Source organism: Anguilla rostrata, chromosome 6 (assembly GCF_018555375.3).
Source record: "Anguilla rostrata isolate EN2019 chromosome 6, ASM1855537v3, whole genome shotgun sequence".
Taxonomy (NCBI): Eukaryota; Metazoa; Chordata; class Actinopteri; order Anguilliformes; family Anguillidae; genus Anguilla; species Anguilla rostrata.
This window is the reverse complement of record NC_057938.1, coordinates 34,845,047-34,872,973: the sequence shown is the minus strand read 5'-3', so window position 1 is coordinate 34,872,973 and position 27,927 is coordinate 34,845,047. Positions and strand designations below refer to the sequence as shown.

The 27,927-nt window shown below is 40.4% G+C and overlaps 1 protein-coding gene and 1 long non-coding RNA gene across 3 annotated transcripts; both read left to right on the top strand.

Annotated features, from left to right (window-relative positions):
• The first annotated feature begins 4,452 nt into the window (after positions 1-4,452).
• LOC135257002 (cholesterol 24-hydroxylase-like) lies at positions 4,453-27,407 on the top strand. 2 transcript variants are annotated; one of them, XM_064339328.1, is made up of 15 exons: positions 4,453-4,794; positions 6,088-6,165; positions 13,283-13,364; positions 16,266-16,339; positions 19,363-19,449; positions 20,062-20,200; positions 22,213-22,326; positions 22,414-22,570; positions 22,942-23,004; positions 23,120-23,192; positions 23,289-23,373; positions 24,235-24,345; positions 25,161-25,249; positions 26,473-26,539; positions 26,847-27,407. In XM_064339328.1, exons 1-15 carry the CDS (start codon positions 4,628-4,630, stop codon positions 26,997-26,999), a joined length of 1,539 nt encoding a protein of 512 aa, XP_064195398.1. In that variant the 5' UTR covers positions 4,453-4,627; the 3' UTR covers positions 27,000-27,407. The 2 variants fall into 2 exon arrangements, with proteins under 2 accessions (XP_064195398.1, XP_064195399.1); XM_064339329.1 differs by lacking the exons at positions 4,453-4,794; positions 6,088-6,165 and adding an exon at positions 12,319-12,392.
• Positions 16,346-19,281, top strand: LOC135257005 (uncharacterized). The gene is made up of 2 exons (XR_010330566.1): positions 16,346-18,328; positions 18,877-19,281. It is a non-coding gene; the product is annotated as an uncharacterized LOC135257005 (long non-coding RNA).
• Positions 27,408-27,927: the final 520 nt, after the last annotated feature.

Sequence of the window (27,927 nt, the reverse complement as noted above, 5' to 3'; positions counted from 1 at the left end):
TAGTATAACTGTGTCTCCAAATGTCAGATTACATGTATGTATTCTGAGCAAATTTAAGCAGATATCTCTTTGGTACATTAGGAAGTAGGGACATGACATTACATTACAGGCATTTAGCAGATGCCTCAAATTATTAATGAGGTACTTAATATTCTGTTTAATAGTTAATTACAATTAATTTTCTTAAATTGCATTATTATTATTATTATTATTATTATTATTATTATTATCCATTGTCTATAGGCTACATTGCTTATCCTGGTCAGGGTCACGAGAGGTGGAGCCTATCCCAGCATGCGTTGGGCGAGAGAGGCAGGAATACACCAAGGACAGGTCACCAATCTATCGCAGGGCACGTACACTCATACCTGTGGACAATGTTGTTTTTGGACTGTGGGTGAAAACCAGAGTACCCAGAGGAAACCCACGAGGACTCGGGAGAACATGCAAACTCCACACAGAAAGGCCCAGGCCGGCATTCAAACTCAGGACCTTCTTGCTGTGAGGCGACAGTAATGCGCTATCTGACAAGCCACTTTGCTAATGTTTGCTACAAGATTTCATGGAATGCCTGATTGTATCACCAATTTCCTAGTTAAAATGAACAGGATGGCAGTGATGTATGAGCCTGCATTTTGGACAGTTCAATTATAAGTTGGTTAGCTTGCCAAGTATTCTGCAATTAGGTAGCTATCTGACTCTTGTATTGTCTAGTATGTTTACATCAGCTCACAAAATCACATTCCCCCAGGCGCTAACGAAATGTTCAGCATTCATGTGATTGACATATGTTCAGCTTGTTACCTCCAATCAGTGTCATTGCTGTTGTCGTGGGTGCCAATAGATTCTACTATATTAGTCTTAGTGCGTGCTTTTTGTTTTGGATAGATTAATGCATTGATATATTTCCCCAGTGACTTTGCAGGAATCTTCACAGGTTTTGAATAGACATCTCAACTGAGAAATAATTTGAATGTCACAATCAGTACACCTACCCATTCTTTCAGAACCCAGCGCACATTTTTCGGCATTTAAGAAAACCCTCAGTTTTACGCTTATCCCAACTTCCAAAGTGCATTTCAACATCAGGAGTATAGCCAAAAATTTATTTAAACATTAACTTAAGATTCAAAGATTCAAGGTTCAAAAACTTTATTGTCCAGGCAATAATGGAAATGTGTCTTTCACTGGTGCATAACTCACATAGAGATACAATACTGTACATGTAAGAACATCAAATGCACACAAAAAGACAACACAGTACATGTAGTAAAATCTCATGCAGTAAAAAGGTAAAATGAAGTAAAAAGTGGTGTACTAAACAGGAGTTAGAGTCAAAAGTTAAGAAGTTAAAAAGTTGACCAGTGGCAATTAAAAATTAAATACTAAATATAAAGTGCTGTAAGCTAGCTCAGCTAGGTTCCTCCTTAGTTGCTGTTGAGCTGCGCAATGGCAGTGGGGATAAAGGATTTTTTAAAACAGCACTTCTGTGCACAGGGGACTCTGAACCTCTGCCCCGACAGCATCATCTCAAATGAGGTATGAATGGGGTGAGATGTGTCCTCAAGGATTTTGTTGGCCATTCTGTTTACTGTGCAGCCTGTGATTTTGCTTCCCTGGTTGACCACTCTGGAGAGTTTGGCTTTGCTCCTCACAGACAAGTGACCAAACCACGACACAATGTTGAAGGTTAGTACACTTTCAATCAGAGCTTGGTAGACACTGCTCAGGATCTCTTTTTTGACCTCAAATCCTGTAAGTTTCCGCAGCAGAAAAAGTTGTTGTTGGGCCTTCTTATATACAGCCTCTCCATGCCCTGAGAAAGAGAGGGTCTGGTCTATTTCAGTGCCAAGGTGCCAATGTCCACTTCTTGATCATTAATCTGCAGTGGCTTTGACAGTGGGTGGGGCATAATGGTCTTGTTAAGATTGCTCTTATCAAACCACTCGGTCAGTTCGGCAACATAGTCCACATATGTGTTCAAAGACTGACAATTGGTCAGGCGAGCTACCAGAGCCATATCATCTGCGTACTTCACTAGGGTGAGGCAGTTGTTGTTGCACATGCTCTCGTTGGTATAAATAGAAAACAAAACAGGGGACAGGGCGCTGCCCTGAGAAACCCCTGTATTCAAAATCAGCTCATCAGTAAAACATCTGTTCAGATTGACACCTTGGGGTCGGTTGAATAAAAACTCTCTGATCTATAAAATCAAGGTGGGGTGAACTTGCAGATCACAGCGATGCTTAATAAGTGTATTTGGGTGCACAGTGTTAAAAGCTGATGAAAAGTCCATGTATACAACTCGTGCATATGCCCCTGCCTTGTCTAGGTGTTGTGAAACAGCATGAAGGAGTGTCAAGCTTGCATCCTCTACTCCCCTTTTAGCCTTGTATGCAAACTGCAACAGGTCCATTTGGTCGCTCAGTGATGCTGTGCGTTGTTTGCATATAACCGTTTCCATGAGAATGGGGGTAAGGGCTATAGACCGAAAGTCGTTCATGTCTTTGGCCCTGGGCCAAACTTTTAAATGACCTTGAAATATACTAACAAATCTATAAGCATGTTTGACATTTTTGATAATAGTTTTTGTTTTCACTGTAACAATGTTCATCATGTGAGTTCTGCTTCTGGTGACCTCTGTAAGAATTTTGCTGTGGTTACAACCAGTGTTGCCCAGGCAAAGAAATATTTCCAGCCCAGTTTCTCAAAACCTAGCAACAATGGAAATGATCTACTGAGGCTGGGAGTGTGAATGTGTGTGACAGTGTGTGTGTGTGTGTGTTTTACAGATAAATATGAAATATTTTAGATATCCCACAATTTCATCTTCAATGTTGCCCATTTTGGGAAAAAGACCACAGACAATACTGGTCATGAATGTAGAATATTGCAGCTATGGAGGTAAAAATATATAAATCTGTTCAGGCTGGTGAGGTATCCTACACTTTCTTTTTTACTGCTTTCGGTATTCTCAATAACAGGTGCTGGACACTGAGTGATTGAGATCGTTCTGGATTACATTTACTGGCCTTAAACACCAATGTGAAAATATGAGCGCAGTCAACAGTTTTGAACAGCCTTTTCCTAATGTATAAACGGAGTTTACAATGTCCGCAGCAATCCATGAGAGGAAGTGCCTACCCCAAGGCTGGATAAAGTTGACAGTGCATGCTCTGCCATTGATCTTGCGGACTATAACTGGAATTCAGACACATTCAATCTGTGTCCATTAAATGCATGAGATGTGCAGGATCAGCAATCATCATGCTTTTTGGAATTTAGTTCAGGAAGTACTGATTATAGCCAAGCTTTAAAGTCATACGATTACATCACAGCACCATCTACTCCATAGTACATCACACTATCAAATTTACATCTCAGCCCCCTCCCTGGAACCCTCCCTGATCATTGTAATGAGGTTTTGATTTACTGAGGTGTAGATCACCAAGGTGAATTGATGTTTCTCAGCCTGCCAAAAATCCCACCCTTCAATCTAAGGCTAAGACACAAAAAGTGTCACCTTGGATAACTTCATGTGGTAAAGCTGGCAATCATTTTGTCAAACTAGACAGCCAAGTCCCAGTTGCATAGGCTCATTTTCTCTGGAATCCTGATGGACCAAATGTGACAAACAACTATACAATGTTGAACAAAAAAATGCGTGTGCATGCGCTAAAAAAAGGTGGGCAGCCACATAACAGCCCAGATGGGGGAGAGAGAACAGAAAAAAATGTTGTTACGTGCATATGGGGAAGTAGAAAAATAAAGTTCACAGCGGCCATTATCCCTGACTACTGTTGTCTTCATTGTGTAAGGCCTGAGAGGACCGACTCAATGGGACCCCCAGTGCAATAACACATTAGCAATAACATGAAAGCAGCATTATACAATCAGGAGAAGAAATCAAGAATTAAAGGTACACATCATGACAAAACTACAATGTCAAGCATTAAACTTAAAATACATCCATTCCATCCATCTGAAATATTTCTCTTACTGTAATTTGAGGGTTGTTCAAAGACCACAAGACGCTGCTGGGAAAAAAAGCGGTTTTGGTCCAAACCTTAGGAACATTAAAATGTGCATTTTATTACATTTTACGTAGCCTATATTGTTGAAATCTGCTCTGGCGAAGTGTTATTTTGCCTTCAAAAGTTTTACATTCCCCATTCGCTTTAATGAAAACTTGTTTTGCCATCAACACGCGCAGTTTAAGCTTATTTCCGGGACTTCACAAGTTTGGGTTAGCTGAAGGCGTGCTTAAATAAATAAATAAATAAATAAATAAATAATGCGCTTGTCTATGGAGGATACAAACGTTAAGCATGTCGTGGTCCATATGTGTTGACAGACTAGGCCACTATCCCGACACCGTTCAAGAGTGATCAGGGTTAACCAGCCAATAATCCTTATCCGGGACGGCCCTCCTTTATTTAATTTATTTTCTGTAAACTTGTGACGTTGTTTCAGTTCGTTGGTCTTCTACAGCGATTGCTACACTTTATATCTTGCTGTTATCTACCAACTTTACCTTTGTAACACAATCATACAACGAAATAATCAGGAAGAGTGAGACATACGCGGTGCTACGCTGCCTTTTCCATGAAAAACCTGGTGAACAGAAATGGATTTGGTTAAGAACATTGCTTTGAGGTGCTCACCAACAGGGTGGCCTGGCTTCGCGCTATTCGTTGTTTCTGCGGTGTGTGTCGTTGCGTTTGTCATTTTCTGCCTGTATGTACAATATATTCACATGAAATATGATCATATACCCGGACCTCCCAGAGACAGGTAAACTCACCTCTCTGTATATTATTTTAAATACTATAGTAACGATCCGAAAAGTCTACTGCAATTATATCTCTAATGTTACAAGTCATTTTTATTCACGCATCGTGTATACCATTTATTTTTAATGTGTATGGCATTGCCTAACTGAAACAACAGTAAGACTGTAACTATCATTTAAATGAGCAGGTGTAACTTAAGAACAGACTATTTATGGCAAATGGATGTGTGGCTCGTCGCTTTACTGCCTGTGAAATTAAAACGTTCAGAAACAACAGGGGAGAGCGGGGCAAAACCTGACGCGGGGTAAAATATAACACAGCCCCTTTATGTAGATGTATCGAGCTTGAACGACGTGTTTCAGGTTAAACACGCTGCCTTAGCCAGTTACATTTATGTCCAGCGAGAGAATTTAATAAATGTTTCTGGAGATATTGCCGAAAGTCTGTTGTACGTGTATTGTGTGTGTGTGTAGCCAAGGAATAAAAAATGTATGTAATCGTAAACAGTCGTTTAGTGACTAACTCTCAGATCGCATAGTTTTGATAAGCATATGGGCCTGCTAGTTGGCTGGGATTGCTAGCCAGGCGAAAGTGCAGTTAAACCGAACGGGGTTGTTAGCCTGTTGTTAGGCTATTATTAATTAACCAATTGGATTTGTTCAACTCAGACTGGATCTTCGCACATTTATTTTACTCGACTTTAACTTTAGGCAATTTGGTGACATGACATCGATTTAGATACAGCTGTTTGGATCTAACAGACATTAGGGAACCGGAGAAAAGACACTGTTATATTTTCACCGACATGTACAAAAAACACAATACCTAAGAACAAATAATTTTAAATATTGCAATTATTATTATATTATATTTATATAATAATAATAATAATAATAATAATAAGACCCTTTGTATCAAACGACAGGGAATTGTATTGATTTGCCTTAGGCCTACTTTGTGTTAACTTTTAAAGCTATTAAGTCTGTTTACTAACATTTCTCTCTCGGTACGTTCGGTCAGTTTGCTAATGAAAGGTATGAGCCAGAAATGTCATTGTGGTGTGTAATCATAGCCAAGGGATGTATGTTGTTTGTATTAAAAATAATTAATGTATCCCCAGTAATGTTTTCAGAATTGTGCCAAATATGAAAACCGTTAGATATTTCCCCACTCTCCCCTAGGCACTAGGTTGAAAATTCATGTTAAAATACATACCATAAGCTATAATAACCCATTTAAATATTGAAAAACGTATCGATTGCTTTGACTAATCGCTTTTGTGAACCTCTTGTAGTTTTCTGTTTGGACACTTATTGACGCTGCTGAAAGTGATGCGCGACGATAAACTTGTGCACGAGAAGTTCTTGGAATGGTGAGTAACATACTCCCGAACAACTCGCAACTCAGTATAGATCACTGTGCTACATGAATCATGTCACCCTTAGGAAAAAATAAGGTGTTCAAAAACCACGTCTCCAGAAAGTATATGTGAACACACATGTGAAGAGTAGCCTAGGCTACACATGTCCTTACTTCACTCTAGTGTTTCTTTTGCGCCTCTACATCATGAAACCTATGCACTTGTTGTACGTCGCTCTGGATAAGAGCGTCTGTTAAATGCCTATAATGTAATGTAATGTAATGTAAACTATAAAAATAATCCCACTTATAAAATGAGAATGAGAGCATTAAAAGGTAACCTATGCTATTTCAAGCTATGTTTAATTTGTAGTTCACATCTGAAAAAGTCAGTCACGTGAAAATGTGACATTTTACGAAACTTCATTTCACGTGTTTTATTTTTACACGTGGATATTTTCATTCACATGTGAAAAAGCCAATCACTTGTGAAAATGTATAGTTTACAGGACCTTTTCTTTCCAGATGTGAATATTTGAATTCCCATATGAAAATGTTAAATTGTATTGTGATTTTCACATATGAAAAGGCAAATTTCACATTAAATTTTTTCATAAAAGATGTATTCAACAGTATAGAGGTAAAGAAATATTGTTATCCTCACAGCACTAGCAGGAATTCTGGGCCCTCTGCACTGGGCCTGTTAGTGCATACTGCAAATAATTTGCCCCCCCCCAAACCCCCGGCCCCCACCCCTGGCTTTCAGCCCCTAAAATTATTACCACCTTTCTCCCCCCTTACAATGGCGCTGGTTACCCCAATTTCGCCATTCTTTGCTTGTGAAAAATCTGAAATCTGCTTCCTGGAGTTTTGAATGTCTCACTATGACAGCTGAGAAACGTGTCATACCAGTCCTATGCCAACTGATATAAAACTGTTGAGCTCATCTTTATGGCAGCACCCTTGCACTTAAAAAAGAGGGTTTTACAGTACTGTGGCATTCTGTATATAACCAAGTTGCCTTGTTCAGATACACAGTCCCCTAAAATGGAGACCTGGCCAAGAGGGCAGCATTTCATCCACTGTCTGACTTTACAACAAAAGTCCCCAACTCAGCAGAATTTACTGTATTATTATGGGGCTTTCTTGTGTGGAGTGGGGTAGTGGAAAACATTTTGAGGTAGGATTTCTTCATTTTGGTGCTCTCTTATTTTGTGTTCTTCAGTTTGTTATCTGTCTTGTTCCTGTCATGTTTTATAAGTGTTGGGATTCTTTTCCTTCACACTTATTACCTCCCTTTCTTTATCAGGTATTGAACTTTAACTGAAGTTTAATTAATTTTTTTTAGTATAACTCTGGTGTTTTGAAAGCACCTCACAGAAATGATTAATTAATATCTACCACCACCAGTATAGAGCACTCACCTGGATGTTCATAATCATTCACTCCCTTTCTTGACATGACACAAATGATATGGCATGTGGATGAAATGAGCTTACACTGAAGCGGAAGGATTTTGATAGAAATTTTAACCTTGGGCAAATCACAACCAGGACCAGCTAACCAGGAGCATCTTAAATATTGTTTATGTGAAAGCTGCAGTTATAATGAAGATAAGATAACCCGTATTGCCCCCAAAGGGAAATTTTGTTGGTCATTTCAGGTGAGCTAAAAACACACCAGTTAAGATGATTGTAAAGGTGAAATTGAATGGCTTCAAAATACATTGTATGGGATTATTACTGTATGTATTAAGCATCAGCAACAGTACGAGAAATCAGTTGCAGAGCAATATCAACTTATATCAGTCTAAACACTTCCATATATTCATTTTTGGGGATTAAATGGGTGGCGTTCAGTTTATTACAGAGTGTTGAGCTAATTGGTCCAGGTTCTTCATGAAGTTATGAAGGACCTGACATAATGACTAGTAAATGTTTTAGGCTCATTGCATATGTTCCATAGTTTGAGGCAAATTAAACTATTCTGTCCTGCTAAAACAGAGAATAGTTGTCCCTGTTATCAAAAGAGATTTGTAATAACAATGCTGAAGTTGGCTCTTGCTTTGCAACACTTGATTCAAAATTGCCAGTTCACCTAAAATCGGTTGTTGTATGCTTTCTCAGTGTTGAACAATGGTGGTAATGTGACAAAAGTTTTATTTATATTTTAATTTAGGCTACGTTCACTTTGCATGCAGTTTAAAGGCCGTAATATGGAAATATCAGATTCTCAAGTGTCATGCACAATTTTATTCTCCTCAAAATATGTGCTATCTACACCTGTGGTTGGTAATGATAGTGAACTTAGCGTAATTTAGCATTGCATTCGCTTTAATGAAAACTTAATCGTTTCGCCATCAACACGCGCAGTTTAAGCTTACTTCCGGGACTTCACAAATGTGGGTTAGCTGAAGGCGTGCTTAAATAAATGCTGTTATCTACCAACTTTACCTTTGTAACACAATCATACAACGAAATAATCAGGAAGAGTGAGACATACGCGGTGCACAGAAATGGATTTGGTTAAGAACATTGCTTTGAGGTGCTCACCAACAGGGTGGCCTGGCTTCGCGCTATTCGTTGTTTCTGCGGTGTGTGTCATTGCGTTTGTCATTTTCTGCCTGTATGTACAATATATTCACATGAAATATGATCATATACCCGGACCTCCCAGAGACAGGTAAACTCACCTCTCTGTATATTAGGCCTATTTTATTTTAAATACTATAGCAGCGATCCGAAAAGTCTATCTGCTGCAATTATATCTCTAATGTTGCAAGTCATTTTTATGAACATGTCACGCATCATGTAATAATAGCATTTATTTTTAATGTGTGTGTATGGCATTGCCTAACAAACAACGGTAAGACTGTAATTATCATTTAAATTAGCTGGTATAAGAACAGACTATTTATGCCAAGTGCATGTGTGGCTCATCGCTTTACTGCCTCTGAAATTAAAACGTTCCAGAAACAAGAGCGGGGCAAAACCTGACGCGGGGTAAAATGTAACATGGCCTTTTTATATAGATGCATCGAGCTTGAAGACGTTTCTTCAGGTAAAAACAGTTATATTTCCGTCCAACGAACGGCGAGAGGATTTATATTCGGGGGATATTGCCAAAAGTCTGTTGCACGTGTATTGTGTGTGTATGTCTAGGAATAAAATAGTATGTAATCGAAAACAGTCGATTAGTGAACTCTCAGATCGCATAGTTTTGATAAGCATAGCTTATTACATTACATTACATTACATTACAGGCATTTAGCAGATGCTCTTATCCAGAGCCACGTACGACAAAGTGTATAACCATAACCAGGAACAAGTGTGTTGAAAACCCTAGAGGGAAGTACAGTACCAAGTGCAGGGAACGACCGCATAGTTTAACTTGGACCCTGTAGGTTAATCTGATCAACACAAACAAAAGCAGCAACAAAGCAGTCTATGCAAATAATACAAGCAATAATTAAGTAGGCACGAGTGCAATAACTAAGTCAACTAAGATAAACAGCTTATCTAGCTACAACTCTAAGCTAACATAGTCAGTTGGGGACTACTGGGAAGTAGGGAGGGATTGGGAGAGATGCAGCCTGAAGAAGTGAGTCTTAAGTCGTCGCTTGAAGGTGGTCAGGGTCTCAGCTGTTCTGACCTCCACGGGAAGGTCATACCACCATCGTGGAGGCAGAACGAACAGGAGGCGTGACCAGGAAGCGCAAGTGCGAAGAGGGGGAAGTGCCAGGCGTCATGAGGTAGTGGAACGGAGTGGTCTGGCTGGCATGTAAGGTTTGAAGGTCTTGTGGAGGTATGCTGGGGCTGATCCCTTGACTGCCTGGTATGCTAGGACCAATGTTTTGAATTTGATGCGTGCCATAACAGGCAGCCAGTGGAGGGTAGTGAGCAGGGGAGTGACGTGGGAGTGTCTGGGGAGGTTGAAGACGAAACGGGCTGCAGCATTCTGGATGAGTGCAGGGGTCTGATGGCGAATGCCGGTAGGCCAGCCAGAAGAGAGTTGCAGTAGTCCAGGTAGGATAGTACCATTGCTTGGACCAGAAGCTGGGTTGAGTAGGTGGTGAGAAAGGGGCGGATCCTCTGGATGTTGTACAGGAAGAATCTGCACGCCCGGCTTACCGCTGCGATATTTTTAGAGAGGGACAGCCTGTTGTCCATCACCACTTCGAGATTCTTGGCACAGGGTGATGACGTCACTAAGTTGTCCCCTAGGGAAATGGAAAAATTATGGAGGGGAGAGGTTAGAGCAGGAATGAAGATTAGCTCCGTCTTACCTGGGTTGAGCTTCAGGTGGTGATTGTCCATCCGGGCAGGGACCTGTGTGTCTGATGGGGAGAAGGAGAGAAAGAGTTGTGTGTCATCAGCATAGCAGTGATAAGACAAGCCATGGGCAGAGATTACAGGGTCAACGGATCTGGTGTATAAGAAGAAGAGAAGGGGACCGAGGACTGAGCCCTGGGGAACTCCCGTGCCAAGGGGACGGGGGGTGGGGGTGCGAAATTAACTCAACCCGCTTGCCACAACCTTGGCCAGGGAGACAGGGGATGGAGGCTCAATCCAGTTAAGGCGCTGAGGATAAGCAGAATCAGGACAGAGGAGAGGGAGGCTGCTTTTGCGGCGTGAAGTGACTCACTGATAGAGAGGAGTGCAGTCTCTATCGAGTGGCCAGGCCTGAAGCCAGACTGGTGGGGGTCGAGCAGGTTATTCTGAGAGAAGAAAGCAGAGAGTTGGTTAGATGCAGCGTTTTGGATAGAAAGGGAAGGAGAGATACCAGGCGGTGGTTCTGGATGACAAAGGGGTCTAGTGTGGGCTTCTTGAGCAGCGGGGTGATGTGGGCCCTCTTGAAGGATGAGGGGAAACATCCAGAAGACAGAGAGGAGTTCACGAGGGAGGTGACAAATGGGAGGAAATCTGGTGTGATTGCCTGGAGGAGAGATGAGGGGATAGGGCCCAGAGCACAGGTGGTAGGGCGGTGGGAGAGCGGGAGCTGGGAAACATCAGAATCAGTTGTTGCTAACTAAAAATGACAGCGGCAGCCATTACACTGTGCAAAGGGACAAAATAACCACATTCACGTGACTTGTCATGTTAGCCAATTCAAGAAAAACCATGGGCTGGGGAAAAAGCTCTGTTTAGAGAAAGCAGTTTCCTTTCTAGTTCTTTTACAGTTTGTGGTGGTCAGTTTTGTAAGGAGTTGAAGGGGGAGGTGGGGTGGAGGTGTAGACCCGACCACACCCATACAATCCTGAGGTTTTTTCAATACCAATTTTATGTCTGTCATGTGTTTGGGGTGCAGTTCTGTTTTTTGGCCTCCCGGCCTGATCATTACCTTATTGGATGCACCTGTTTCCAGTTATTCCTCCTTATGCCGTGATTTCGGCCACCTGCGTCAGGCAAGGCTATTTAAAATGCTGTCTGCCTTTCAGTCCTTGCTTCAGTGTCAACTTACGTTCTCATTGAGCCGGTAAGGTATTTCAGAGCCTGTTTAATAAACCTCCTGTTCTCTCACTTCTCAAGAAGCGTTTCCCCCTTAGAAAGTTTGTATTTCGGTCTGTGTTTCTGGGCTTCGTGCCGGCAGACCATTAGGGCTTTACCTTTTCATTTTCCTAAGCTGCGTCTTAGGTTCTTGGGTATAAGTTTTCCTTTTTGTTTTGGGTCTGAGCTGCGACTCGGTTACGTTGGGTTTCCCTGGTTTCTATCCCAACTATTTTTCATTCCTGAGCTGTGCTCAGTGTTTTTGTTCCTCTGTTTCTCACCCTTGTTTTTACAGGGTTGTTTTCTGTTTGGCCGTTTTTTAAGGCTTGACAGGGAGTTTGAGTTTGAACTCCTGTCAGTCTGTTTTATTTTTTCCCGTCCTCGTTTCCTCTAGCCTCAGTGGCTTATCTCCTAGGGGATAAGCTTTTCAATTCCCTGTTCAGTTGCGTGTGGTCCTCCGGCACTCCCCCCTCCCTCACAATGTCTGATGTTATGTGCCATGTGTTTCTTTTGTGTGGACTTCCCTGCCTTCACCTGTGAATCACCATCCACCAAGTCCCACCTTCACCAATCCCCACCCTCCGTGTCAATTCTGGACAACCAATCAGAAGTCGCCACCTCTGCTATATAAACCGTGACTTTTTGTAACAATGGATGTCTGACTTGTTGCTCTGTGTTGTGTAGTATTTGACTCTATGTTAATCACTCATTTGAACTGGTCTTGTTTTGTGTACACTTCCAAGGCTTGGGACAGGTAAGACCGGGGGCTCCTGTACATATGCCCATAGGCTATGTTGTGTATAGATCCACTAGTCCTTAGGGGTGATTGCCAACCAATTGTGTTTTCAGTCTGCTAGTTAGAGTAGATAGGCCTTTTGTTTGTGTACTTGATACACTAGATTAAATTACTCTCTGGTTTAGCTAGCTTGTTTTTCTGTTCTTTTGGCAACATCCAGCATCCGTTGACCCTGGTAGTGTGTGTCTGGGATGTTGTATGTCTGGTAGTAGTTTCTTGCACCTTTTGTTTTGTTCCCACAGTAAAACACCCATGCACTGAGTTGCTGCTTTGTCTGTGTTTGATTTATTGTTGTTACCATATATACAGCATTAACATCTCCTGGCATTTTATCATCCAGTTACATACCCCATGCACCCCTAAACCCATGGGGTCGTAACATCTGACTTGAAATATGTGTTACTGACATTTCTTTGAATAGATATTTGGTGGATGTGCTGTGGATACATCCCTCTGGGATAATGTATGGTGGAATTAACTATTTTTGGTCCCTTAATAAATACTTTAATTACTTGGGCAGTTTAAGTATTAGCCTGTAAACAATACACAGAGATATCATTGGTAGTTATTACAATTGCCAGTTTGCCAACGGTGAGATATAATAACTTTAATGTTATCTCGGTAGGAGTGCTATCTCCTGTTTGCTGGTGTAGCCAAAGTACATGCCTGAAAGTTGCAGGCTCCCATCCCATGTGGGAAACTGCCCTGCGTGTGGAAGCTTCTGGAAGCCACGGATCCTAAATGGCCAGTGTAAACAGCCAACTACAATAAATGGGTAATGTTTAAAATGTAATCACCCTTGGTGAGAACAAATGATTAAAAATAATAATAATCTTATTTTTTGCCAGGGCTGAAACATATGGACCTGTTGTTCGGATTAACTCCTTACATACTGTGGAGTTACTTGTCACAAGTCCAGAAGCCACCAAGGTAAACTCAGATGTCACTCCTTTGTTCTCTGGTGCGAGAAACCAAGGACTAGCCTGCGACAAATGTGAAGGCAATTTCCTCTTTCGTGACAGTGCCTCCAGGCACATAGCCAGGTCCATATAGAAACAGTTTCGTTGAGAACGATGTGGAAGAACTTGACTGCCCTGCACAGAGCCCTGACCTCACCCCATCCAACACCTTTGGTATCACTTGGAAGGCCAACTGTGAGCCAGGCCCAATCACCCAATCAGTGCCAAACCTCACAAATGCTCTTCTGGCTGAATGGAAGCAAATCCCTGCAACAATGCTCAAACATCTAGTATAAAGCCTTCCCAGAAAAGTGGAGGTCATTATAGCAGCAAATGCCTATAATTTTGGATCAGATGTTGGATGTTAGGTGTCCACATACTTTTGGCCATGTAGCGAGCTCCACAACATTTGGGACAAAGACATTTTTTCCTGATTTTGCTCTGCACAATTTTAGATTTGTAATCAAATCGTTCACATGTGGTTAAAAGTACAGATTCTCAGCATGTAATAAATGGTATTTCTATACATTTGGGTTTCACCATGTAAAAATGACAGCAATTTTTATAAACAGCCCCCCATTTCAGGGTATCATAATGTTTGGGATAGCTGGTTTCACAGGTGTTTATGATTAGTGTGGCGTGTTCAGTTGCTCCCTTGGTGTAAGTGTAAGAGAGCTTTCAGTATCTAGCCTTGAATCTTGGAGTCGGTCATTGGCGTTTGTCATGGTGAGGACCAAACTTCTGCCAATTAAAGTCACGGAAGCCATTATTTGCGGCCGAGAAATAATAAAAACATAGGCCGAACCTTAGGCTTGCCAGAATTGGCTGTTTGGAACATAATTAAGAAGAAAGAAGGCATTGGTGAGCTTAGTAATCGTGAAAGGGCCCAGTAGGTCAAGGAAGACCTCTACAGTTGATGACTGAAGAATTCTCACCATAATGAGATAAAGCCCCCAAACACCTGTCCGACAGATCAGAAACACTCTTCAGGAGGCGGGTGTGGATGTGTCTGTGACTACTATCCGCAGACGACTTCACAGACAGAACTACAGAGGCTACACGCCAAGAGGCAAACCATTAGTTTGTTGCAAGAATAGGATGGCCAGGTTGCAGTTTGCTAAGGATTACCTAAAAGAGCATTCAGAGTTCTGGAAAAAGGTCATGTGGACAGATGAGACCAAGATTTATCAGAGTGATGGCAAGAGACCCCTCCCCCCGTCTGTGAAACACGAGGGTGGGGGTGTTATGGTTTGAGCATGCATAACTGCTTCAGTTACTGGCTCACTTGCCTTTCTTGATGATGTAACTGCTGACAGCAGCAGCAGAATTACTTATGTGTACAGAAGCATCTTATCTGCTCAAGTTCAACCAAATACCTCTAAACTCATTGGATGGAGCTTCATCCTACAAGACAATAATCCCAAACGTACTACTAAAGCATCATAGTTTTTTTCCAGTTTTTTATCAAAGCCAAAAATTGGTAAATTTTTGACTGGCTAAGTCAGTCACCCGATCTGTATCCAAATTAACATACATTTAATATGCTGAAGAGAAAACTTAAGCCAACTAGCCCCCAAAGCAAGCTGGAGCTGAAAATGACTATAGCACAAATCTGGCAGAGCCTCATCAGAGATTATACTCAGAACCTGGTGATGTATATGCGTCACAGATTTAAAGCAGTCATTGCATGTGAAGGACATGCTACAAAATACTAAATATGACGAAGTCATTTACGTAACATTAATACATCCAAAACAATATTGTACCCTGAAATGGGGAGGCTATGTATACAAAGTGCTGTAATTTCTACATGGTGAAACCAAAGTGTATGAAAGTACCCTTAAATAAAATCTGAGAATGTGCAGTGATTAAAGTTTTACTGTCCCCACTAAAAAAAAGTCTTGAGTGGATGATTTTGCCCCTGGGCCATCAGCTGAATAGCCCTGCTCAACATAGATTTCAGCTAGGGCTAAGCACATTTACAGGATGAGCCATTCATTTGGCACCGCATATTGTTAGACTTGGAACCCCTTTCATGGTTCACTCTGTGTACTGTCTTTTGCCACAGTTAACTGAGATTACTGTGACAATTGGCAAGCATCTTGTTCTGGTAATATTGTATTTCAAATTTAATGCTTATTAAGTGCAGAGTACAGACATGACATTATAGCAGCAGTATTTAAGCGTGCAGGGCTTTAGTGCAATAGACCACTTTAGAATAATTATTAATCTTCAACAAAAACAATGAAAAAGTGTTTGACAGAATGCTACGGTGCTGACACAGCTCAGGGCGTTGTGTTAAGAAAGATTTAAGGGCACAGAACATGGCAAAAGCCTTGCTGAAATGATTTTTAAGAGTAGACACATCATAATGTGTGAAATGTATGAGATTGAACAACTAAGTTATATATAACACTGGCCAAGGAAATGCCCAGTGCAGTCAAAACAGTGAATATCAATTATGAGAAAGATTCTCTATAACTTCTATGAATATTTCTATTACAACCCTGATGCCCTCCAAAAAAGTTTTTCAACTGTTGCACTCTTTGTTAGTCTACCCCTGCTGCAAATCATTTATTCACCCTCTATGTGTAGGTGATAGAACTGTACTTTTATATAGACTGCTTCCCACAGATTAAAGTAATGTAGCGCCACACTTCATTAATTGGCAATTGACTGGTCAACATGTTGGCTTGGGAGGTTTCATTTTATAACTGTACTGATGGCTCTACTGATCTCTGCTCATCTCATGCCGAGTTATGACTGAAATGAGTCATGCACACATTTTTGTGATGAGTAAATTGTTTTACCCATTTTTGCTGTTGGAAGCAGGAGCCTTTATTTCCAGTCTCCTCTTTCTGTATAACTGCAGGAGATTCTGATGTCTTCAAAGTATCCTAAGGATCCTCATGTCTACAAACGCCTTTTTAGCCTGTTTGGAATAAGGTAATTTTCAAATGGTCGATACATTTCCACACTTACAGACACAGAACATGTTATACACACATTGCAGGATTTTCTAAGCAATTAGAAGTCAAACACTAAGCTTTTTGTCAAGGTACCCAAATGCAGAGTAAGGAAAGAAACTCAAAAAAGGGAAAATTAACAAAGACTTTACTAAAAAAAGGCAAACACAAACAGGGAACACAAAAGGCCACGAGGGGCAAAAACACAAACTCCAAAAAATCTAAGAAAAACAGAAAACAAGAGGAGCTCAAAACACAGGCAGGGCAGAACACAGGCAGGCAGAGTACACGGGTAGGTACATACGGTAAGAAACAAACATAAAAGAAACGCAAGAAGCTACATACAGGTAAGGAACAAGCACAAGTCAGGAACAAGCACAAGGAACCAGCACCTGAGCCAAGGGGACAAGGAACTTAAATAGACAGGGGTAACAAGACACAGGTGAACTCAAAGAACAGTCAAACCAGGGGGAAGGGAAACGAGAGGCAGGTGGGGAGGATGATTAAATAACGAGACAATAATAAAATAATTTAAAGCAATAATAAAATTAACCAACAGGGGAATGAGCAGGACACAAAACAGAAGTGCCGCCATCTGGCGGCCCAACAGGGAAAAACAGACAGAAACACAGAACCATGACACTTTTAGCACATGACTCAGACAGACTTTAAATAATATTTATACTTAGGGGGAATGTATGAGATATGCTTCTTCAGAATGATCAAATGGTCAAATCAACAAAGCCAGGTTCACACCATAAAACTTGAATAGTTTATTCTGTGTTTCCTCCTTATCTACTTCATTCATTATCCTACCGACCACATCATAATCAATGCTCTTACTTTTCCCTTTGGTCGGTATCTACTGTGCATCAACCAAGAACAACACCTGTTCACAGTAGCCAACTTCAGGACACATAGGTCGAAAAAGTGCCCACGTGATGCTATTTCAGCCAGTAAAATGTGTTCTTTTCTTGCTTGCTTCCATTATTTTACATTGTGGTTATGTTGATAAAAGCAGAAGTTGTATTCTCTATAAATGAAAATCACCTTCTGTGCTATTACCCCATCAATATGTTTAGCTAGTTGATCTGGGCCAGTGTATGATAGACCACCTAACAGGACCACCTGTCAGGTGTACTGTCAGATAGTAAGTTAACACCTGCAGTACACAACTAATGCTGTGTGGCCCTGCTCCAGACTGCCACACAGTGTTATATGCATGTTATAATTACGTTACTGATTCTTATAGATAACATTATTATATGCATTAGATAATTGCCAGAAGTGTCACCTTAACTTCCATTCTGCTGACTGTTCAGTGACAGTCCACAGATTATATCAGAAACAATGACTGGTTTTAAGATAACCACCTGCATTCTTCTCTTATTCTGTATACATGTTTGGTAAACAATACAGTCAACTTCTGAAAGGTATTCTGCAGTTACTTTATTCATTAGTTGAATATTATTTTTTAAATTATATCAGAATGAATCCAAGTTACAATTGAAAATTCAAGGAATTAGGCATCCAAGCAGCACTACAAGTGCTGTAAACCTATTGTTTTTTCTTTCTTTTTTTCTTGGCTTGACCTGTAATACATTTTAGCTCATAAAGCTTGCCAAACATGTCAGACATGTTTGGATGGATGGATAAAATATAATACAAATGTCAAAATGTAGACATCTTCAAAAATGAGCCTCATGCCCTGTCTTTATTGGAGTTACACAATTTGGCACCAAGGCCCCTTTCCACAAATCTGCCTCAAAGACCCATAACATAATAATCTTTTGGAAAACCCTTAAAATGCTATTTCTTATACAAACATTAACCGATTTTGACAAAATTGGTCATACAGCATCTGTAGACTTACCTCTGTACAACTTAGATTTAACGTTTCTTGTTATGTCCAAGGATGGGTGAATTTGTCCAAGGATGGTGTGAATTTCAAATGCCTAATACACTGCCTGTCCAAAAAAAAAAGTCGCACACTCTAATATTTCGTTGGACCGCCTTTAGCTTTGATTACGGCGTGCATTCATCGTGGCATTGTTTCGACAACCTTATGCAACATCACAACATTTATTTTCGTCTCATCTTGTATTGACGATGGGAGAGTCAAACCACTCTGTAGAGTCCTCTCCAGCACATCCCAAAGACTTTCAATGGGGTTAAGGTCAGGACTCTGTGGTGGCCAATTCATGTGTGAAAATGATTCCTCATGCTCCCAGAACCGCTCGTTCGCAATTTGAGCCCGATGAATCTTGGCATTGTCGTCCTGGAATATGCTCGTGCTGTCAGGGAAGAAAAAATCAATTGATGGGATAACCTGGTCATTCAGTACATTCAGGTACTCAGCTGACTTCATGTTAGTGCTGCATAACGTTGCTGAGCCTAGACCTGACCAATTGAAGCAACCCCAGATCATAACACTGCCTCCAGAGGCTTGTACAGTGGGCACTGTCCAAAAAAATACAAACGGCGACTTTTTTTTTGGCCAGGCAGTGTAAATTTAAGGTGGTTTGAGAAAATATCACACTTGTTGGTGAGAATACTGACACTCTGGACACAACTTCAAAAATGACAAATTGGCTTGAGTGGTGGGACTAAAGTGTTTCCATTAGTCCCAATTTTGTCACAGAGATCTCAAATTAACCCTAGTAATGCTCCAAGTGATTATCTATAAGCACATGATCCCAGGGTGTAAGCCATCTTGGATTGTCTGCCATTGTCCCTTCCATTTAAATTCAGTTGTTAATATAATCAAGTTCTGAGTACTGTCCTCTTACAATATTGATCATTAACTTGCTTTCTTCCTTAAAATGTTTGCAAATTAATTTACTTCTAGTATAACAGAAAATAGGTTTTGCTTTTTCAGGTATTATTGATTTTTTTTCTGGTATGCATTCTACGTATGTTTTTTTTAAATGACCTTTAAGTTTATTTGTAATTTACAGTTGTAATCATAAACATAATCATAATCATAATTATTGTTTCCTGTAGATTTCTAGGAACTGGCTTGATTACAGATCCAGATCATGACCATTGGTACAGACAGCGTCGGATAATGGACCCTGCATTCAGTAACTCGTAAGCTATGCATTCATCTTCCTTGAGATAGTCATCTATTTTTTAAATTTAGGGAATTTATCATTTTCCAAAAATGTGTGTTTTTGAATAGAGCAAGATTTAATTTTGGATTGAGTTAGTCCCTATAAATTCTATGGAAGGTAGTGAATGACACTAGATAATAATAAGTGAAACATACATTATTCCAGGCTGTTTCTAGCTATGTAGTTCATCAGCTCCTTGAGTTGCTGCTGTATTAGTTCCTCCTATGAAATCACCACACACGGGCTAGCAGTAATGATCAATGAGGGATACTACTCTCTTCCAATTAGCACTAGCTACTAGTGTGTAATGTGCTACTGTGTGGCCTGTAAAGTAGTGGCTCCTGGGCAAGTGCATTGGAGGAGTGGCTTCACTTGATCTGCACTGCTCCTTGTGTGGGTGTGGATGGCTCAGTGGTAACTCAACACAACAACAGTATGCTATGTATTCCTGATTGCTGTCCCTTTATGCTTTGGGTTGTTTAATGTTCGGATCTAAGCAAATGTGTGGAACAGGAACACTACTTACATTTATAGCTGTATTGAAGTATTTTGGAAAAATGAAATCCTAGAGGAGGCGCTGTATTAACAGGTACCTGCGTGGGCTGACACACACCTTCAATGAGAGGGCCGATTACCTGATGGAGAAGCTGGAGGAGAAGGCAGAGAGCAAAACCCCCGCGCCCATGCATCACATGATCAACTGCGTCACACTGGACGTCATCGCCAAGGTCTCCTGCACCTCTCTGCTTTGGTTTCCGTGATTTGAACCTTGCGTCAGTTCGGGGTCTGCAGTCCTGCAGGGTGTCCAGCTCTATATACTGTGGGTTTCTGACTCCCCAAACTGGAGATTGGGATCCCTGGGGGGCCTTTTAATGGAAATAATATTTACTGGGCCTGGGTAGGCCACAGTCACCTAAATAGTAAGCTGGCACTCCAGTTTATCTTGGCTGAATCACCACACCCAATTGTGAATGCTCACCTAGATAGTTCTGGCCTTTTTTGTGCTATGCAGGCCAAACAATATAAATATTTCTTGCTGTGCTGCTGTATACAATATGTTGTGATTAAATACTTTTTCAAGATATTGCAACACTTACATATAAGCTGGAGATATTGAAATAGTTTCTGCTTTCTAATATTCAAAAACTGCCACCGCACACTGCAAAAACTCATCAGTCTTCTATGTAAAATAATTTTATTTAAGCCCACATACTACTTCTCAGGTGCACTAAACAGAAAGACAAGGTGTGCAGCCATTTTGATCTTATTCAGGCCCATCTGCTTGGTTTTGATTAATTGCTGACTGTGCACCTGCAGAATATTTTGGATTGTATTTTTTCACTGAGACCAACTACACTTCTAAACGTATTGCTTTTGGATATTGCAAGATATATTCATATACAAACCCTTTTTATTCAATGACTGTAATGTCTGCGACCCATAGACATCACCAGGTGCTGGGTATCTTTCCTGGTCTACCAGGCCTGTACAGCAGCCATCTTCATTTCCTGTTTGTTTCTAGGGTATTTTGCCTTATGACAGATAATAATACATCATATATATATATATATGTGTATATAATTGTTATTTCAGATCAGATTAACCTGTTTTACAAAAAAGTGGTTTACAGTACTTTATGAAGTTGACAAAAAGGGGCTGCATTTTGCATAATCTGATTTTAATTTTGTCAGAACGTCTCAGCACAGACGCATTTCGGCGCAGTGCCTTCTTCAGTGTGCTTATTTACAAAGTGTTCATTCAAGGTTTAAATACCCACACCCATAGACACGCCCTCATGATCAACCAATAATAATTCATCAAGTTTAATTCAAGGCAATGATTATCTCCACCCATAAAGAAAAGTTGAAAGGTCATCAGTCACCAGACATTTTAATGCTGCAGGCCATGCAGACTCATATCAGCCTAGTTTTACATTTTAATTTAATGGATACACTGCAGGTGCACTAAGAACAGACATCAGCATTTTATCATTGTCAGGTTCATCTGCTGGTTTGTGATAGCTGTCTAGTGCAGATCCTGCAGATTTTGGTGAGATTTTGTTGAATGACACTGACAAACATTTGAAAGAGGGTTGTTATTCTGATATCTAAACCTTTATTAATACTTGCACCTGAATGGACTGTGCCTAGGACCATCGTGCTGGACTTCTGTTATCAGCTTATGCAAAGCCATCGTTCTTTTCCATTTTATTGATTTAACCTTTCTGTCCAGACTGAAAATTTCAATAAAATTTTGAGTAATCTGTTTGATTTGTATTTTACATGTCCTTGGATATATAATGAGCAGTGTAATTTATTACACACTTATATATGCCATCCTGTTTTGAAATACTTCCTATGCATGTTAATGAGCCACTGAATTTACTATGTGGCTGTTAGATAAAGGTGTCAACCCATTTTACTGATGTGTTTCTTGGGCTACAGGGTGGTCATTTTGGGGGAGGCTGAGGATTTAAATGTTTGGTAACCCTTTCTGCAAACCACTAGCACCTGCAGATGTGTTTGGTGATCTGTCACATTAGCTGAATAGCTGACCAGCATGAGTTAAATTATACTGTGGCCCTCTAGGATAATATTTCAGTATCATTTGGAGGCTCTGTTTCCCTCCACGGACCAGGGTCATGTTTCTCTGCCGGCATTTTGTCCATCCAGCACCACCATTGAGCAGCCATCCATTGTGACAAATTTGATAAGGATTTAACATCTTGCTTTACTTACAGGTGGCTTTTGGGATGGAATGGAATTTACTTGACACTACCCAGTCCCCCTTCATCAAAGCCATATCCCTATGTTTGAAAGGAATGGTTACCTATGCAAGAAACCCTTTCTTTGAGGTAAGCACTGGGATTTAGTTCACTGGAATGGTAAGAGCTGACGACTGGCCATGCTACTTGTCTTTTCACATGCATTATTAACTCCAGCTGTGTCCCTGGAACTGGAAGTTCATAAAAGAAGTGAAGCAGGCTGCAAAGCTACTCCGAAAGACGGGGGCAGATTGCATCGCAGAGCGGAAGAGGGCAATCCAAAATGGGGAAGAAGTGCCCAAAGACATCCTCACCAAAATCCTCAAATGTGCTGGTACACTCTCCCCCTACTTACACACAGCTAGCTATCTGATGAATTTTAAAGCTTGTGGTTAAATGTAACTTAGGGGCAAAATTCCTAGTTTGTCTCAGTGGAAGGTTGATCATCATCCCCTAATTTAACATCTAAATCAAATGAATAAATAGTAACTTTTGTATGTAGATCACTGGGTGTTGCTAAATATCTGCAGGCCTTCTGACTAAATTATTAAATTGACAACAGTAAGTAATTATCTGTGTGTGTGCATTTGTGCATGTGCGCGTGTGTGAAATAGATGTGCATCTGCTTTTTCTATAGTAGTTTTTTTCTATTTGATGTTTTGATATTTGATATAATACAAAATAAAGAGTGTTTAATCTTGACAGCGGAGGAGCAGGATGAGGACCATGAGCAGATGCTGGACAACTTTGTAACATTTTTCATTGCTGGTGAGACATCATCCACATTATTTATTCACATTTTTCAAATAATGCAAACCAAACATGAGAACATTTCTGCAACTGAAACCTCTTAAAAATGCATGTTTCTTTTTAAAAAAACCAGGACAAGAAACGACAGCCAATCAAATTGCTTTTACTTTAATGGAACTCGGGAGAGCACCAGAGATAGTAGCAAAGTAAGAGAAGAAACCTTGTTTTTCTCAGAGACTTCTTCTGAAATGCTTTGTTAAATTCTGAAAGGCTTTGGAAAAAGCACATTCTCCTTTTCTCAGGCTGAGGAAAGAGGTGGATGACATCATTGGGTCAAAGCAGGAGATTGAGTATGAAGATCTTGGGAAGTTGACCTACTTGTCTCAGGTACCATCAGGAGATTACTGCTGCACATTGACAAACTTCACACATCCACACGCACACACACAACTAGATATTATGAAGGGCAAAGAACTCTTTGTGTAACATACACTGTCAGAAACACCAGGATTTTAGTCACATGCTTAAAATTTGAGTTGTAATTTTGATCAGTCTTACTAAATGTTTTGGTGGTGATGGGTGCTTTTGAATCCTCATTAGCAACAAGACCCTTGCTGATATAGTTTTAATCACTGTGAATATGTATACAGTTTTTGTAACAGCCAGTCACTGGAATTCTAAACTGCAAATTTGACAGACATAAATGGCAAACTCCAAAATTTGATAGCATATTCCTTATTGATAATGTTCCACTGAAACTGTTTTGTCATTTTAGCAGCTTGATATTTCCTGACATCAGTAGAATAAATAGCATTTCTGATTAGATTTGAAAAGATAATAACTTTCTACTATTTCACTATCAAAGACCGATAGATGTGAAATATAACAAAGCCATGTTTATCTGTTATATTTTAGGAAATATGTAATTTCTCATAGAAAAAGAATGCATTGGATAGATGACCTTTTCTTGTAGGCATCTACACAGTAAACTGGAGCTAATGTCACGATGGACAGAAAGGGATACCAAATAGAAATATCCCTTCTTGCTCCTAAGGGGTGTAAAAAAATTTTTTTGGTAAATTATAAATGATAATTCCTGATGTAGAATTGCCTGTTGGAAAGCACATGTGGCATCATGTGTTACAGGCGTTCTCTTGGTCTGCCTTGGGACAGGAAGTGAGGGTGGGGTCCTGGTAGTGAACTCTGATGCAGGATTAGGGTTGGTAAATGACCTTCCCTCTTGCACAGGTCTTAAAGGAGTCTCTCAGGCTGTATCCTCCCGCTCCTGGCACATCTAGGCGGGTGGTTGAAGACATCGTCTTTGATGGAATCCACATTCCAGGCAACGTGGGCATTTTTGTATGTGCAGTTTATTTTGTCTTGTAAAATCAGTCATTTACTGAGTCTTTGATTTGTTCATATACTTTTAGATTGCTGAAATTGACATGCTAATTTGATTTGCTAATTAGTGAATTGTGTGTCTCTGATTCACCTAACAAACCACAATTTATATTATAACAAAAGAAGGTATGACTAGAGTGATATGCTATCTCATACAGTTATACCTGTAAAATTATTCAAAAGGAAATCCAAAGAAAGAAGGAGAAAAAGGAGGATATATAAAGGGGTGAGGGGGGTCGAGGTGCACTCTGAAGAGCAGAGTCTTCAGTCTTTGACATGGCTGTAAATCTGCCGACCAGCGTCATTCTGGATGAACTGCAGAGGCTGATGTTGGAAGCAGGGAGGCCAGCAAGGAAGGAGTAGCAATAGTGTAGACAGGGGGTGATCACCTGGACTAAGAGCTGGGTTGAGTAGGTGATGAGGAAGGGCCTAATTTTACAGATCATATACAGGAAGAATCTTCACGCCCCACAAACTGCCATGATCTTCCCAGAGAGGAACAGTTTGTGGTCCAGTTCCACTACAAGTTTCCTAGCAGAGGTAGCCTCCAAATTCTGTGATTAGTTGGAACACATCTACAGCTTACTCGTTTGTAATGCTGATATGTTGTTTGTTCTATACCTCAGATTATGTGACTGGTTGGTATATTTCTTGGATTCTGTGATTGATTAATATGTCTTTTGAGTCTGATTGGTTGGTCTGTGTCTCTGGTTGGGTGTTTTTTGCGGTGTCTCAGACTGTTTGCATGCTGTTTGTTTCTGTTGGATTTTCAGTTCAGTTCTTATGTGAGTGGAAGGTTGGACAGATTTTTCAGTGATCCACTGAAGTTTGATCCGGACAGATTCCATCCTGATGCTGAGAAGTAAGTTGCCGAGTCTCTGATTAATAGGACCAGTGTAGGGTAGAGTAATTGGTGGTCAGTCTGCCAAATGAGTAATTGGTGGTCAGTCTGCCAAATGATAATCAGTATGTATTCAACTCATATTTCAATGTTTTTTGGCTCCAATGAGTGAATATTTAAATGATTTAACCCTGACTCCCCTGGACACACACTAGAGGTGGGCGATATGACGATATTAGATTGTGAACGATTAAAATGTCTCCACGATCTGCCTTTCCAGACAGATCGGGAGTATCGGGCTACAGTGAAACTGTACATTCTATCAGTTGCACTGACAACGCTCATACAAGGCATCCAGCGTTTTCTCAGCCAAACCTAAAATCACACTATTCGCTAGTCCCTGTTGCGCCTCCCCTAACAGACACACCAATAAACCAATAATAGCAAACAACAGTACGTAGCGTCTTGGGTTTATTTTCCTCCCCATTTTTTATTTGACAACATAGCGGCCTGGCTGACACCACTGAGGAGCTGGTCCTTAAAAAAAATTTGACGTTTGTGATTTGGAACTGGTTTGGGCCCAAAACACCGTTATTTGCAAAGTTTGCACAGAAAATGTTCGCACATCGGATGGCCACGATGAACCTTTTTAATCACCTCAAGAGAAAGCATTGTCGAATGTTAATACTTTGCAGAATTGCACTTGATTAAAATCTGGTACTTTGGCCCAAATGGTCTCTGTTATTCTTTTTCTTTTAGGTTTTGTTTCCTTGAAGGGCAATATTTTCTTAAATAGGGATATTAGTTTGATTGCATTGTTCATTAACTTGCAAAATAGTCTTAAATACCAACATGAAAAAGAATCGTGATCATATTGTGGATCGTGATCATGCCTGAAAAAAATTGTGATATGATATTTTTGTCATATCGCCCACCCCTAACACACACACACACACACATGGACACAGCTAAGTATTAAATGCTGTTTTACTGATAAATATTCATCATTCAAGTGGTTTCACCTGACTCTCCGTCGGGTCGTAAGCTAACCATGCAGCTGTAACAGAGGTAGTTTTTTATGTACCCCACCGTCTCTTCCCCATAAATATTTATGAGAACAATGTATGTCCATTTTAAGAGAAATTGGATGATGCATTAGGGTTGTTATCTGGATCCCTTATAAATGCATATGATGAGTGTGTTGTATAAGTGGCCAGGAGAACTGATGAAATCTCTCTCTCTAGGCCGTATTTCTGCTACTTTCCCTTTGCCCTGGGCCCTCGGTCCTGCTTGGGCCAGAACTTTTCACAGGTGAGGGAGCCCCCTTACAAATACACACAAACCACACACACGCAGTATACTCTAGGGTACTTTTACTTCAGACATTGTGTACTGCAGACAGACACACATACGTAGTGTGTGCTGTGTGTGGGGGGACGGGGTTTGAACATACATGTATGTGTATACATGCAGCTGCCTTTAACACTACAATAAAATTCTGCCTTTTATGATCTACAACTTTTATGTGGCTCATATGTGCCTCATTTCAGTCACAGTGCTGAGCTGTCTTTGAAATGCATCAGAATACATTATGTACTAGAGAATGTTCTCTTCACAGATAGAGGCAAGAATTCTGATGGCAAAACTGATTCAGAGGTTTGAATTGGAGCTCATCCCTGGACAGTCCTTTGAGATCCAAGATACTGGAACTCTGAGGCCCCGGGGGGGTGTGGTCTGCACTGTCAGATCTCGCAGCCATGCTCGTGACTGACTGCATCGTCCGGAGGGAGATATTTACCACGTTTTCGTCCAGGTTGCGCTGAAGACTACCAATTAGATTCTCTGCTTTACTTTAATTAATTAATCCTCACATCTACATAACTGAATTAAGAAAGTACTGTAATTTATACAAAGTACAGATCGTGTTACAAGTACAAAGGATGATTTTGTCGCCAATGCTTTTCACTTATCTTTGACATTTTAATCTCATAAATACTGCAGTGGGGCTTAATGGTGTTCATTTGGAACTATGATTTGCATTCTCGGACTGTAAACAAACAATTCACTGAATGTGTTTAAAATGGCAAAGGGAAGATACATATTTTAGCATCAAAATGTAGTCATATTAGATTACAATTGTCCATTGGTACAATTTTCTGGAATAAAATATTTAAAACTGGTTCTCTTTTGTAATTTCATTGTGCAGAAAACAGCAGTGAAATGAGCTGTGAAGGTTTGTGGTGAAATATTAATTCAGCTGTTTAGTGTGGCTGGATATAGCTAGTGCTTGGATTGTTTGCTGATGATCACGCACCACGTTGTATGCTTCAGTGATAGGATCTGTTGGAAATGTTAATCTCTTGCTAAATACATTAATATTTGATTGGAAAAGAGCAGATAAATTTAAGGCCCCAGCGAGGATCGAACTCACGAACCCCTGGTTTACAAGATCAGTCGTCTAACCACTGAGCTATGGAGCCAGGTGTTGCGAGCGCAATATTTTCTTCATAATTTCGCGAAGCCAGTATCCTGTAGTTTCGATTCACAAGTGAAGCGCCTTTACTTCAAATGGAAAGAAATAACAATTACAACGTGAAAAAACGTTTGAATGTCCCGTGGATCATTTTAGCGATCGATAAACCAAGTGTTTTAACAACAAAAAAGAGACCATTCTCTTAAAATGGCTTGTTATGCCAGTA